The 16,512-nt window shown below is 39.6% G+C and overlaps 1 protein-coding gene across 2 annotated transcripts in view; it reads right to left on the reverse strand.

Moving 5' to 3' along the window:
* Nucleotides 1-16,512, reverse strand: part of SULF1 (sulfatase 1) — a 492,521-nt gene that overhangs the window by 268,492 nt on the left and 207,517 nt on the right. For both annotated transcript variants that reach the window (XM_044067158.1, XM_044067159.1), the window contains exons 8-9: nt 11,136-11,264; nt 8,442-8,498 (exon numbers count right to left, since the gene is read on the reverse strand). In XM_044067158.1, the coding sequence (XP_043923093.1) occupies nt 8,442-8,498; nt 11,136-11,264 (186 nt within the window). The remainder of the gene's footprint in view (nt 1-8,441; nt 8,499-11,135; nt 11,265-16,512) is intronic.

Genomic DNA, 16,512 nt, shown 5'->3' on the forward strand with positions numbered 1-16,512 from the left:
ACAGCTATATGATTGAAGTTCTTATAAATTAAACATTCCTCTTGGAGAAGTTGTGCATCCAAGCAGTAAACACATAACACACTGGCATCTAAAAGGGGCAGTTTGTGCCCACAGTTTCGACATTTTTTAAAATTGGAAGGTCCTTTTTTCAGACATAGCAGCAACAAGAAAAAAGGGAAAGAAAGAAAGAAAAATGAAACTTTTTTTCTAAGGGAGAACAAAGGGAAAAACGTGAATTCCAGCAAAATTATTAAAGACTACACTAGCGTGTAACAACAAAAAAAAATGATCAATGATGGTATGAAACTATTACACTAAAATGTAAGAGGGGCAAGGGAGCAATATAATAAGATTTACAATAGAAAAAGAAACTATTGAGAAAGAAACTCTTATCTGGGAAATCTTGAAAGGCACAGCTAACCATGTCATTTTACGAAAAGCAGCAAACGCAAACGAGGTCTGGGGTATGTTAGGGATTGGTACATTATGGGTAATGGAGGAGATCAAGAGGTTTTTTGTGGCCAAGAGCTTTAGTAAAGGCAGAGTCAGATCCGAGGATTGAATCCTAACCCAGCAGTTGAGGACAGACTGAAAACTGATATCAGATTATGGCCTTTTATGGGTTCCATCAGCCCATCAGTTCTGAGCATGGGATAGGTCAGAATTTTGATGTGCCATTCACTTTCCTAAAGTCATTACAATCTAATCAAAGTTTAAAACTTCTTACCGCTTTTTTTGACTGGTATTACCAGAAAGGTCTCAACCTAGCCTTCATTTCAGTTGTCCCTCGGTTATATCCTCTCAATTTAGTTTTTCCAGGCACTTCTGAAAACACTTCTTTGCTTCACAACAGAAATTTTCTTACTGCTTTTGCACTTTTATCAAAGCTCCCTTTAACTACATTTCAGACAAAGATATTTTATGGTCTCGCTTGTATGACTGCAAGAAGCACACTGCAGACTTTTATACCTCTTTCTAAGGTTTCAATATAACAATGTCAGACTTGCTCTTGTTCTCTTTCCTGGATGTAGGACTTTGTAGTTCTCCGTTAATGACCACAGATGGCCCTTGCCACTTAACCAAAGTTTCAGAAGGGACTAGTAATTATTCATCAAACTCTGGATTATAGTTGTCCAAGTCAGGCATTTTTATTGCAAATTCACAGGGCTATCTGCTTATGCTTCTTTACTATGATAAAAACCAGCTCACTTTGTCTCGCAAAAGAACATACTGTTCTATCACATTAAAAGCAGTCTCCTGCATTCAAGTTTCCTTAGTAATATCAAGCAGTCCATTGAGACCCAACCATACAGAAGTTCAAAGGGGGCAAACCTAGATAGGGAATTAACTGTTTCCATTTTTTTTTCAGCTACATCAGTAGAGTAGAGTTCTGCAAGAACTTACCATAACAGTAGATGACCTACTGATCATTGTTGCAGTGTTCCTTGACATATGTTTTGTCACTGCTCATGTCTGGCCAGGGTACCATAGCTTTACCTTCCCTAGACAAGCTTGCTTGCTTTGGGGTATATAGACGTATGAGCATGGATGCTCAGACCGTCTTCAATCCAATGGCCTAAAGACTGGGAGGGACACTGGTTGGCTAGGAGGGGTGTGGCTTGATTAGGTAAGAAAACAACCCTGTTCTCATGAAACAAATCACAGGTTAAAGCAAAGGGGGATAAGAACAGGTAAGGAGAATAACAATCATACAGAATATTATATCCATAAAGTAGCAGAAAGTATTCTAAGAACTAAGCCAACACAGGACTGCAGAAAGGTGATTCTGCCGATAGAGATGACTGCAATTAGGGATATAGACAATAGGCAAAAGGGGGCTGGAATTTATTGAAAAAAGAAAAACTGACAAAGGAACCAAGGTATTGACAGCAAATAACTAGATAGGGAAAGATGATAGAATGGAAAGACACAAAGAATTTATTTCAACTACAGGTTAGAGATTGCCTTCCATATCAAGGATTGATATCAGAGTATAGGCAAAGAAAAAGAAATACAGGGTCCTAAAAGAAAGACCAACACTGGTAGAATTTTTAGTAGAATCTAGAACAGAAGCTGCCATTAAAAAAGGAATTAGTAGAACATATAAAATATTGCATGATAACTATAAGAATCAGGGGAGATTAAAAAGGATTGGGAAGAGAGATTAGATAAGCAATTCACAAAGAAACAATGGGGGATACATGTATGTCTCCCAAATAAGCAACAAAACCTAGATGATTTAGGATTTTTGCTTGGAAATGTTTGCATAGATATTTTTATGCCCAAAGCAGATTACAGAGAATTTTTCCTCAGGCAGACTGCAATTGCTGGAGGTGCGACAGGGAAGAAACAGGTAATTTGGAACAAATTTTCTGGGAGTGCGGTGAATTGGCAGATTTTAAGGATTCTCTGCGGGATGCACTACTGGAGATGCTGGGTGGGCAGATTGGTCTGACAAGGGAGATGATTTTTCTGAGCTATGAATGGTCTGACAAGGGAGATGATTTTTCTGAGCTATGATATGGAATTGTAATTGCCTAGGTATGGTAAGGCCTTGCTGTGTCTAATAATGGTTACTGCCAAAAAAGCAATCACTAGAAAATGGAAATCAAAATCTAAACCAACTATACTAGTAGTAGTGAATATAGTAAGAGATAAAACAACTGGAACCGAGATCTTTAGAAAAGGGTAGGAGCAAACTACACAGGGAAAAATACGAATTGTAAAAACAATACATACAAGGGAGGAATGAGGTTTAAAAGAAGGCAGGACTTAAAATGAGCCATGTAATGTTTGAACGAAAAAGACTGGTTAGATTATAAGTGATGTATAATGTTTGCAACTGAGAGTTGTGTGTCAGTATGGTATGGGAGGTAAAATGCTTGCAACTAGGATTGCTTCGGTGTGGTTTGTTTTCATTTGTATAAATGCAGGATTGCCTTTGTAGCAAATGATGGCTTAAGGATGATTGTTTAAAAAAAATAAAAGGCAGGAATTGAATAATATATGTAATGTTGCTTAGGTTATATGATATATAGCAATTATTTTTGTATGAATGTAAATTTACCTGTGTCACAAGTTATAATTCAATAAAGGTGTTTGGAAAAAAACGGAAAGTTGCAGTGAGGTAGAGAAGAGGGTATGCCGGGTGGGATGGAATACTGTAAAAAGTGATCAGTAGGACATCTACTTTTTTGGTAAGCTTTTGCACAACTGTACTATGTCTTGAATAAAATTACTGTTACAGTATTCCTAACATATGAGCGAGTCCTACAACTGAAGGAGGAAGAAGGATGGTTGGTTACGGAGTACAGTTGTCCAGCAGTCTAGACAGGGCTGACCTAGCAAAGGCTGCCATGGAAATAGAAAGCATCAATTTTGTAGTGTTTGTTAGATGTGTGTACAGAGGACCAGGTGGCAGACTCCAAACAAATCTGGAGTCTACTCCTTCATGAAAATCTCCTGAGGAAGCCACTGCCCTAGTGAAATGTGTTTTATGGCAAGGTCTTATTATAGTAGGAGTAGCAGAAAACTGCCTTAGAAATCCAAGCTGCAGTATTTGGAGATCAACTGGCCCAGCCAATGGCTCATAAAAGATACCAACAGCTAGTCTGTCTTTTTGAAGATTTTAGTTTTGCCCAGATAAAAATCTGAGTTGCCTTTGAATTGTTTGAGAATGTAAGATCGAACCCCACCCCCACCCCCCCGTTCTGTGGATCAGGGAAGAAGTGGGTAAGTGAATAGCCTGATTGAGGGACAGCTCGTTCACTACCTTAGGCATGATGGATGGATTAGCCTCAAAGGTCACCTTGTCCTTGTGAAAAATAAGACAAGGGGGAATGGCCATGAGAGCTTGTAACTTAAAACTCTCTTAGCAGAGGTCACAGCCAAGAGAAGGAAAGAATGTATGGGAATGGAAGATGCTGGTTCAAAAGGAGACAATGTAAGTTCTTCTAGCACAAAATTAAGATAATAAAAGGGAAGAGATAGGCTTTTCCTCAGGGGAGTCCTGCATCTTAACCCACCAAGTAAATCTGACCTCCACCCTAGCCATAAGTGGAGGGCTAAGAGGGAGAGAGAGGCATAGACAGCCAACAGGTCAGCTTTTATACAAGAGTACATAAAACATGATGGAAGTACCTCAGAAAGATATTGTAGTACAGCAGGAACTTGTGATAAGAGTGGGTCCTGACTATGTCTGTGGCACTAATAAGAAAATCTTTTCCATTTAGCCATGCAAGACTTTCTAGTAGTGGATCTGGTGGCCTTTTAGAGGAATTTAACAACCTCTTCAGAGAAGTGTCTTTCAGGAATTAAAAAAATCTATCATCCACAGGGTCAAATTGAGAGATGGAAGATTTGGGTGGAGCAACAATCCTGTTTGCCGAGTTATCAAGTCCAGTTGAAAAGTTATTCACCTGCAACTTCCCTTAGTCAGGGAAACTAATACTGCCAGTAAAAGGAGATTGGGTGCTTCCTTTTGTGCCTTGAGATGAGTTTTTGGAAGAGGAGGCAGAGGAGGAAAGGCACAGTGGAACTTCCCTGTCCACTGGAAGGAAAAGGCATCTATCCTCCAGGCTGTGGAACAAGGGTCCCCTGGGTCAAAACTGTGGAAGACAATGGCTGGTTGGTGACAAAGATGTCCGAGGAGTTACCCACTAAAAGGTGATTTTCTGGAAAACCACTCTGTTCAAATTCCATTTGTGGGGGTCCTCTAGGGAGCAGCTTAGGCAGTCTGCTAGCACATTGTCCTGCGAAGGGATATACGTGTGGCTGTAATCATGATGTTCATTTGGGTTGCCAAGTTCCATGCCTGCTGTGCTAACCTGCACATTTGGTAAGACGTGCTGCCTCCCTGCTTATGTACTACATGACTGTGGTGCTGTGTGTACACTAGGTGTGGCCCAGGTTTCCAGAGGTGGAAAAACTCTGAAAAGCCTGCACAAATGCCCTCATTTCCTTCAGATTGACATGTTCCTTCAGGAACTGAGGTTGCATTTCCCATGCCCCTGATGTGATCCTGTCCATGCCCCCCGCACCTTACCCAAGGCATCTGTGTGAACCTTCTGAAGAGGAGGTGGTGGTGTAAATGGAAGCTCTAGGTTGAGGATGAGCTGTTTTTGTGCAAAAGACAAGTCCAGGGAGGAGGGGAATCAATGTACCCAAGGGGTGGCAGTTCAGGAATCACACAGGTTTCAGGTACCACTGGATTTTTCTCATGTAAAGTCTGACTGGGGGGGGGGGGGCACAGGAAGGATGATGGCTGCCATGAATCCCAAAGTTCTTAGCATCCATCTTGCTCAGCAATAGATTGGAAAAAAACAGACAGCCTTCTCCAGGGGGAGGAAGGCATGCATTTTCTTTATGTCCAGCTTGCATCCCAAAAACACCAGGTCCTGTGTGGAACCATGTGTGATTTATTTTTAGTTTATAGTGAAACCCAGACTTGTCAGAAGATGAAGGGTGAATTGAAGATGCTGAAGAACCATCTCTGGGGAGACAGCCTGGATCAGACGATTGTCTAGGTAGGGGAAAATATAGATTCCCTGAGTGAGGCAGAAAGCTACTACTGGAGCTAGACACTTTGTGAACACTCTTGGAACCATGGAAAGACCAAAAGGCAGAATAGTAAATTGAAAATCAAAGAGCCAGATGAAAACCCGAGCAATCTCTTGCATGTAGAATGAATGGATATGCGTAAGTAGGTGTCCTTCAGATCTAGTGACAATAAGAAAGCTTGGGGGAGGATGAAATGCAGAAGTGTGTGAAGACAGCATTTTGAAAGATGGCACCTTTAAGTGTATAAAAGAAACAGGTCTAGGATGGGTCTCCACTGCCCTCCTTTCCTTCAGACTAGGAAAACCCTGGCGTAAAATCCTTTCCCCATGAAGTCACTTGGGACTTGCTCTATTGTGCATGAATTCAAAAGGTCAGAATAATGGAGACCAGAAGGTATATTGGTTTTGAGGAAGTTGTGGCATGCCTTTTAGAGGTAGAATATTTTCCCAAGCCATGGCACAACCATCCTTGATGACAGTGAGGGCATATTTGTTGGTGGTAATAGCTTCCCACCTTGTGATAGAGGCTGACTGTCTTTGTGAAAGAGGAGTACTGGGGTTGAGGCCAGGGGGAGGGGTGCTGCAGAAGTAGTCACAGATTTTTTGCTTCCAAAGCGGGTCCATCCATGCTGGGGGTTCCCCATGGAACTTTTCATAATACCTTTTCCTGGGGGTGGGGGTGGGGGTGGGTTCCTATGTTGCAGAGTCATCCTGTATCCTTCTAATGGAGGTAGATTTAGATGGATAGTTCCAAAGGTATCCTGCACTTGAGAAGAGTTAAAGCTACCTGCAGTCTTTTATAGTCTTACCTTGGTTGTGAAGAGATTTGAACAGGCTGGAAGCCTGAGGACCAAACACAAAGTCTTTGTCCAAGGGACAGTCCAAGTTTTGATTTTAAATCTTCTGATGTAGGATGACTGTGATGACATGCATATGTGTAAATAACAGATCCAGTGGCAGCCGCCCTAGAGGAAGCATCCACTGCATTGTAACTGCACTTAATGCTGTGTCTGGTTATTTGAGTTTTCTGGGATAGTAAGTTATGCATTTGATACTTAGACTCTGCTGTAGAAGGGTCTGGTATAACTTTACTTGATCTGTCCTGTATACCTTAATTTGCCATTCAAGTCTGGTTAATTGCCCTAAAGGCAAGGGTAACAGAGGTGTAAACCTTCCTTCACCACCTGTCCACAGCCATACGACCTTTATCAGTAGGTAAGGCATTAATGCTGGGAAAAAGCCTGGAGGGCTTATCTGAAGTGAGAGATACTGCAGAAGGGTCTGCAAGAAGGTTCTTGGTTCTTATATAGATTGTGAAGATCATCAGGGACATTGCAAACCCTATCTGGTCTGTTAGGAGCTGGTAGTTGAGAATCAGGTACAAGAGAGGAAAACTGAATGGCACCCTGGAAAGCCTCAAGGACAGGTGGGGCTGGAGAAGGGGCAGGGGCACCCATCTCCAAGAGGGTGTTAACACCTTTTCTGAATATCAGAGATCTGTATCGATTGTCAAAAAAAAAAGGTTTCATCATGCTCTGTACAGTCTCCCCAAAAGAAGTCAACTCTATAGGGGAATCAGGTGAGAAGGATTTTCCTTCATTGGAAGCAATTTGCCCTGGAGAATGCAGCTGAGAATAATAGTCCCGAAAATTGCCAGAGTCACAGTCCTGCTTCTCACAACAGGAAGAGTTTTAAGAGGAGTAGTCTGTGGTTGTGGAGACCTGAGGGAAGGAGGCTTCAAAGATGAAATATCTTTGAACAACCCTGTCCATATACTCCTTCTATCAAGCTGCTGAGGAGGAGGTCACATGCTTAGTCTTCTGCTTTTTCTTTTTAGGTGAGACAACTGCCTGGATGAGACAGAGGTTAGGAACCATGTCTGACCTCTATTAGAATGCCTGGAGTTTCTTCTCTAACTAAAATCTGAAGGATGCCGTGAGGTCCTAATCAGGATTAGAGACAGTTCCTTGGATGCATCAGCAGCCTGCAAGGCCTCCAGAACCATACCAGTCTCCAACAGGGTCTTGGTAGTGAGCAACTGAGTAGCATCCCAACATACTGCAGGTTCTAATACCTCAGTGGGTACATCAGAGTCAGAAACATTGGACTATGGATCTTTTCAAGATCTCTTAATTTTTTCTTTGGCAACAGAGGGACATCTGAGGAAACAGTCAGCCGTCTTAGACTGGGCCAAGTGTTAAAGACACTGGGTCTCAGGGGAAAGGTGTTGAGAGTAGAAAGCGTAGACCTAAGACATTCTGGAACAAAAGACTGGCAGAGCAAGATTGTATTCTGGGCCTAGGCAAAAAGACACTAAGTATGCACATCCTTGCATGGAATCTCTCTGCCTTTCTTAGACTTGTTCCTCCTAGCTGACATCTATAAATTTAACAAAATATCAAAAGATAAAAAGGAAAGTTCCCCAGTGGGGATCTTATCTGGATAAATAAACTAAGCAAAGGTACAAATGACCAGTGTCATGCATTGGATGTATAAAGCTTTGGTACCCTGGATGGATATAACAAGTTACAACCCATGTGTTAGGAATACTGCAGCAGTGATTTCAGTAAGGATATCTTTCCATTCAAGGCACTTTTAAAATGTACACACACATTTTATCAAACCAACATTTAGAAATGTCTTATTCAGTCCCTTTTTTATCAAAAAACTTTGTTAATATTGTATTTCAGCATATAAGTATACCAAGACTAAGCAACAACTTAACAAGGTTTACTCTTTATGTAACGTTTGCCCATGGTTATAAAAGGTATTGCCACCAAGTTCTGAATACATCAGACAGGAAAAGGGCAAAAAAAAAAAAAAAAAAAGATGCAAAATAATCAGGACACTGAACACCTGCAAGCAAACAGATAATACACTTACCCTCTTTCAACCAAGAATGTATCACGCCAGATCTTGTTCTTTCTATGAATTCGAAATCTGAAATAAATAAAAATAAATTCTGCAATTTGCAAGGTCTGTGCTGCTGGAAAAGTAGCAGATGTTGCCAGAAACTAGCAGAAGGCCATCCATAAAAGGTAATAACAGGGCCTTTGAATTACAGTACACAGACAATATTAAATTATTCATAATTAAACTATTTAAACGGAAGGCAGTACAAAATATATGGCAGCTAGCCTAGGCAGTAGGATCAAAGCAGCAGAACAGAAAAACAAAAGCAAACGGCTAGAAACACCTACAAGTACACTGAGAGAAGCTTTTGTACAGATCTGTGTCCTTTTTAAAAAAGTCAGTACAAAATGCTCTGGTTACAGTGGGGTGGGAGGTTGTCATAATGGTTAAGGTGTTTACCTTATAGACACAAGGTGCAGGGTTTGATTTTCACATGAAGCAATTGGCTAGGCTTAAAATGCCCCACAAGGGCAGTTACCCTAAGTACCTTGACTGGGAAAAATAAACTTCAATTTCATCAATAAAAGAAGGGTTTTAAATCATTTGACTGTTTGAGGCAGATTTGCATCCCTTGATCTGAGGGGCTATGCCACCATACTCCTGCTTAATATACATACTAACTTTGGTCTCACTAAACCTCTGAGGAGGGGGAAATACCCTGAAGTACCTCCACTTGGAACCTTGTATACATCACTCTCATTCACTACACTTTTCTTGTAATTCTGAAGACTGCAATTAGTATAGGTGGATTTATTATGGGAAGCTCACAAATTAACTGAAATAAGTTAACAGAATTTTAATAATATCACTACAGCGTAATAAAGTTTTTTTTTTTTTAAAGATCAACAAAAGTTTGAGTCCTGCACTCAGTGATGCATTTAAATCAGCACTACTACTTGCTGTCAATGTAATTACCCCACATATAGTTTTTCATACCATATGCAATACCTGAAATATAAAGGTGTGCATGTGCTCAGCAACTATCATATGATTGCATGCAACTAAAAAAGATAAATATTTTATTTCATGCTTCAAACATTTCTTCAGCTTTGTATTTTTTTGTAAGACAGAATGATTACATTCGTGGAGAGTAGATCAGAGGACTATTAAAAGAAGATGCTCAAAATGCATTATGTAAACATGCAATAGGTGGCACACGCACGTTTCTTTAAATATCAGATACTGCAAGTAGAAAAAATCCATTAAGTCACTAGAATTTCAGATTAAGTAGTAATACAGACTAAATGCATATTTTCCATTAAGCCCTCATTATGCAATAGAGATTTGTAAATACATTTGGAATGCACAGAACAAATTTTACTGATCTTGCAAAGGAAAGTTCTACCTTAAAGCTTATTGGTTTTTCCCATTTAAAGATTTATCCAGTTTATTTTTCACTGTGGTGTTGCTAAATATTGTTTAATTTTTTTATATAAATTGTGCATCAGGCTTTACATTCCTGAGCATTATCGATGCAGGACATCAAGTTCAACAATAACAGAGAACAGGTGATGTAAATGATGCAAGTTCTACAGGTGGCATGTTGAAAGGATCATTAACAGATAAATCAATTTACTGTAAGGGTCTGCCAATAAGACTATAATGGCAAAAGCAAAATAAGATGGCATTACACATTCATTAGGTCAAAAGAATGAGGAAAACATACTGACTTACATCAGCACACGATACTAGACTTTGTAATGTGCATGTGCTCTTTGAGCAAAGAACATGTAATAATCTGCAAATGTTCACTGTATGAGATCAGCGATTTAGAGGACTAAGGATTACATGCCTTCTGTCTGGAAACATGAATGAAACGTGGCTTACTGTCACAGCAGACATTTCAACAGTATGGAGCATTCAGCGTATTATTACATTGATCAGTGCTCAAATTCCTGCTCAGCTTTCTGAAGGGAGAATAAAGCAAGTCACAGCTTAGGTCATCTCTACAGCACCACCTACTTCCGGAAATGGCAGCAGAGAAGTCCATTAAAAATACTTCTATCAAGACCATTATTTTCCACCAGTATGATGCAGCTGTAAAGTTATTAGTTACATCAAGATCTGCTTGATGACTAGGATCAAAAAAGAAAAATATATTGGTGGTCCAAATATGTCAAGCAGACCAGGCAGAGGATGCAAACTGTGAAGTTCAAGAAATAAAAGGTTTCATACTGGCAAAAAAGTCATGTACAGGGGAAAACAAATATTTCAAAATGTGTGATCTACATAAAACTTCACCATCAACTCAGAGGTTTTATATATTGATAACATTTTCCAACATGGACCAGGAAAATTCCTGGAAGAGTAGCAATAAGGGGGGGACGAAGAAAGTATTCCAAGCAGTTAGCTGGAGCAAGAGTAAATAATTTTAGTCATAAAAGGTCAGTACCACGAACGACAAACACGGACAGGATCAATGCTTTTACTGACATTAAGATTCTGCTTTATGACAACACCACACGTCTGGAACAGCACAGCTCTCTGCTTTCTGAACACATATAATATCATAGAATGCTAAAAGCGCAAACATACCAACAAGAAAACCAAAACTCATTTTGGTTTAAGATACAAGCATTTCATAAACACGATTTTAATACTAATTTTGGTTTAAGATACAAGCATTTCATAAACACAGTTTTAATTCAGAAGATAATTGCCAACCTGTTTCCTGGCTTCTCATACTCCAGCAGCTTTAGTACAGACTTTCCATCCATATCAGATGGTACTTCAAGTCCTGCAATGTCAAGAATGGTTGGAGCGAGATCAATATTCAAGACAATCTGAGGAATACTGTTAAAAGACAAATAAGACATGGTCACTTAGAATGGTTGGAGCGAGATCAATATTCAAGATGATCTGAGGAATACGGTTAAAAGACAATTATACAACAACCCCCCATTAATATTCCAAAATGTGCATGTTGTAAATCAGACTTATACTAATGGAAAAAGGTCCGGTCACCCGGACTTTTTCCATTAACAAGTCTTTTTTTTTTTTGGACAGCAACAGAGAACGGAAGAGCAACGTTGCTGTTATCTCGCTATGTTGAACGATTTTAACATAGCGAGATATCTTTAAAAAAAGCAACAGAGATCTTCCTTTCTCCGTTGCTTTTTTTTTTAAAGCCATCTCGCTATGTTAAACTCTTTTAACATAGCGAGACAAGTTTTTAAAAGCAACAGAGATCTTCCTTTCTCCATTGCTTCCACACACACAGTTCTGATGTACTGCATAACCATACGCATGCACAGTACATCAAAACTGCCACAGAATACTGGACAGCTGCAGAAGGGCAGCAAGGAGGCATTATACAATGCCATTATTTAAGAAATTTAGGTATTTATTTTCTTAATGTCATTGTATAATAGCAATAACCCCCCTTCTGGGTGTGGATAATGCTGGATTTACCCACAGTTGTCTTTGTTTGGCCACTCGGGCTTCACCCTCGTGACCAAACCCCACCAACCGTGGGTAAATCCAGCATTACCCACACCCAGGAGCTGGTTATTGCTTAAATAAGATATGGTCACTAAGAATGGTTGGAGCGAGATCAATATTCAAGACGATCTGTGGAATACTGTTAAAAGACAAATAAGACATGGTCACTTAGAAGTAACACCTTAAATACAGCAACAAGCTAGCATTCTGAAAAATGCCTCTGGAGAAATAAATTGGTACTGAAGACCTATTTCTAATGTTATTATACTGCAGAGTCACTTTCCTGACTTAAATATTTTACTGCCTACTTGCATCCACATTTTGAACCATGTTCAAGGAGGACAGCTAAGGGAAGGGGACACAGAAGCACGTTTTTATTAACATTCTTGCTGACTTGTTTTGTGCTTCATTTTATTTCTTGCAATCCTGTATGATTTTAAGTTACAAGACAATGTTTTCTGGCTCTGGTTGCAGATGAAAATGTCTTAGGGCTAAGGGCACATATGCAACTAATAGAAATAAAATGAAAACTTCTTACATCAAGTAACTGTTGTAATTTAATGTTAAGATGAACCAGATGCACCACCACATGCATCTACAAAATTAAAATGTACTTTCCTGATTTAGTTGGCGTCCATGTAAGTTTTGGACATAACTGTAGGTATCTGAGAATATCCAACAACCATCATCACTGCTGCCTCAAGACAAACGCTGCTTAGTACCACCACTGGAACCTTTTTTTCCCCTTTTCTTTTCCAATTAATTTTCCAGTGACACAAGATACACAAAGATATTATACCCAAAATGATAATTCTGAAAGAATGACTGATTAGTGAAAATCTGACAGAGTATCTGCTGTAAAAGAGGGTAAGGTGAAAACCAGGCTTAAGAATCTTCAGCAACAGGAAGCCTGTCATTAAATAAATCATCCAGAATGTACTCCTTTTTCTTCAAGTTTGGATTCAGGGTATAACTGCAAGAATATTTGAATCAAATGCATTTAGGAAATCTGCTGTTAGCAAAACATACCTACATGTTAAAGTAGCCATCTAGAATTTAAGAATGAGAGGTGATAAATGGGCAGGCCATAGGTATTTCCTGCCAAGAACACAAAATGAGTTGCTCCATCACAAGCTGCCAGTGTTGAAACAAGTTCTTTCATAAAAGGGTATGACTGCATGCAAACTAGTGGAAGATGTGTTGCGTGATGCGTTTGCAGGAAAGGAAAATATATCCCTATTCTTAAGTCATGGGTTAACATCAGTCAATCACAACATAGCTAGGAATTTCAACTCATTCTTTGCATTCGACTACCCTGAATAGTACACAAATCAAGAACATCATAATCAACAACTGGAAGATCTTGCAAGGCAACAGTGACTTACATAAGATTTATCTCTTGTACATAAACTTGAAAACATGGCCCATCTCAGAGAGAAGCTGATCATCAAGCTATTCCACTACCTAATCGGAAACCACCTAGACCACAGGGCACCTTACCATATGTCTTTTAACAACATCTGACAGTTCTTACATATGCTCACCACATTTTGACAAGACTATTGGTGTTGCATAACAACCGGGATGTGACGTTGATACCTATTTGACAAAAGAATTATGCTGGTAACTCAGCACTAATGCAAAATGGTTTCCTCTGGACACATTGATAGGGTCAAGATAAAACATGTGTACTGAAGAAAGCAGATAAAACAATTTTGGGACATTTTATAATTAGGTCATACTTTTTTCTGCAAAATGTTTTTTTTTTCTTTTTAAAGTATGTTTCTATCAAAGGCTGCAAGTGTTTATTTGTGGAATGGGCATACAATTTCATAATTCAGCATGATAATTTTTTGTACTCATTTCTGATGGACTCTTTCAGTAAGCATACGAAAGCAATAAAAAACTCCTGTTTGACCAAGATTCCTTCTATAGTAGGCTTCTTTCCGCTAGTTTACATACATCATATTGCAAAATTTCTTAACGGCCGATGCTTTTGCAGATCCCTTTCTAAATGCTGAGATAATGTTGCTAAAATTTAGCCATATTTATAGGCCAGACATTTTCTTTCTTAAGAATTAAGGAAGGCTACATTCCGTTAAATGTGCGAAACGATTAGCTTTTTACTCACTAACGAATGAAAATAGGGTTAAAGGTTTGTTGCTTCTCCTATTGGTTATGTGAAGGGCAGACTAGAAACTTTTCTGAAGACAAGAATTTTTGGAGACAGAGGAAAGAGATAAGCCATCAACAGAATTCATGGCATGTTTAAAGGTGGGTGTGATTTGTTGATATTCTGGGTAAAGGAAATGAGAACATTCATCTAACTAGAGGTGCTTCTCAGAGATGGAATGGTGGTCAGTCTCATTGGAAAAAAGCACCTGGCTCTAAAGCATTTCCAGCTTTGGGAAATAAAACAAAGCAGTGACTTAAGGGAAGAAAAACAATACATCTAACATGTTAGCCTGTTCTAGGTAAGTAATTATGCATTTCTTGCTAGACAAAACAAGAACAGGCTGATCCAAAGTAGGCACAGTTATCTTAACTGCTTCGCTAAAGGAAAGTTCTACTGGGGGAGAAGCCTAGTAGAATTTCAATTTCTATCTGCTTCAGACAGGGGGCACTCAAAATACTGCCATCACAGGATGTTATGTGGAAGAGAAATGTACTTCTGTGATTATTTCCTAGAAACTCTGAACTCTTCAGTGAAAAACAAGAGAAGAAAGAAGACAGCACACAAGTAGAAGCCTGGACCTGTGCCAGACTAGTCCTAACTACGATGAGATACACGCCACAGTCACTGTGGCATCTAAAGGCATTAGTACAAGCTATCTTCTGTTTAGTGTTCCTCATGCCTCTTTCCCAATCATTCACCATTGGGTGCTGATAGCATTCGAAGTCTAGTACACTGCCATAGGAGAAACTAGGATTAGGATTCTCAACTAATGTGACAGTAATCCAAGGTCCTGCTTTTTAGTCACTAGTAAGGACAGGTGACATGTGAGGGAACAGTCTAGAATCTGAACACACTGGGTTAAAGCTTTAAGCTGATACGAAGCTTTATGTTATAGTGCTGGGTCTGATACTCTATCTCCATGTGTAAGTGTACAAAGCAGACAATGTTCCTGGGTCACCATTGCAGGGCTAGTACTTTGTATTGTTAAACAAAATGACAGTAGCAGATATGTAGACTCCATACCCACTAGAAATTGCTTGGGCAGTGTGCTTTTGTTTAATTTACCCCAAAAATGAGTCTCAAAAGTAGAGAACACTTCCCATAACAGATAACACCACAGAGAAAAAGAGCAAACACAGCTGCAGCCATGCCGAAGTCTGTGGGAAAATCAGGCCCAAAAAGCCTTAGGCTCAAGTCTGTGGATTTCTTAATTTGCATACATCTACTTCATGTATAGTATTCACAGGGCTGTGCCAAATACCAAACAGGCAATTTCTATATAAAAAGAAGGCCACGCCATGCACTTATTAAACCAGATTTTTACGTGGACATAAGTGTATTTCTATTTTTGAATCTTTTTCATTGAGAATAATTGCATGGCTGTTGCTGCGGTTCTCTATATTGTTGCTAATTTCTACATAAAGTCAAGCCATAGGCTCCTCACAGCTTTGATGTGTGGTCACCTGGATGTATTACTGTAGGGGTGTCAGTTACATTATACAGAAGCCCTTGATAAATGGGTATTATTGCGATGGTCCCAATTCATAATCCGATGACCAGAAGAGCATTAAGGGAATTTCCAGTTTTTACATCCAATTCAGGCATATCACTATGCCAGTTAAATAGCAGCTGGAGGGACAATGAGACCAGGAAAATGAACATGCTCCACTTGGATGAATGGATGCTGAAAGAAGTGGAAAGGGACAAGTTTCTGCAAACAAGGGAGTACAGAAGTTGAAAGACATCCATTGGGGGGGTTCCCCTCTAAACAAAAATGCAGAAGACTTTGATGAAAGATCTGGTGCACTAATCTGAAGAAGGCAATGTAATTTTCTGTGCACTAGAAGGAAGGGTGCAACTGTCCAATACTGCTTCCAGGAATTGAAATATGTGCATGTGAAAGGCCAGTTCTATCCACATGAACATGATCTCTGCCTCTGGAAGGTGATGCTTCACCAACAATCACTGTTGTGTGTCTACTTAAAGTTGCCAAATGTACAAGTGCCATTACCAAAGATTTCACCCACACTATCCCGCCATTACCAAAGATTTCACCCACACTATCCTGCCAACCCTGACAGCTGCATAACAGATAAAATATACAGTCCAAAATAAAATCATTTGAGCACAAGGTCTGCACTGCACTCTGTGCACTTCCCTGGAAGTGGGGGCTCTGCCCTCACAGACCAGTTTCCAAATACACTATTCAAAGGCAGCAGTATCTCACAAAGGAAGGAAATGAGGTAGTATATTTGAGAGGGAGTGGGTGCACAGTCACCTTCAAAGAAAAAATATTCACAAACTGTAATTAATCGGATATGGCAGCAGTAAGAAGTCTAGCTTTAGTGAATCAAAGCAGACCGAATGCTTGAGATTCTGTCTGGACATCACTGTTATGTAAATGCTACTGATGGTCCATTGCTG

This window comes from Protopterus annectens, chromosome 3.part1 (assembly GCF_019279795.1).
Source record: "Protopterus annectens isolate FY-2018-M chromosome 3.part1, PAN1.0, whole genome shotgun sequence".
Classification (NCBI taxonomy): Eukaryota; Metazoa; Chordata; order Ceratodontiformes; family Protopteridae; genus Protopterus; species Protopterus annectens.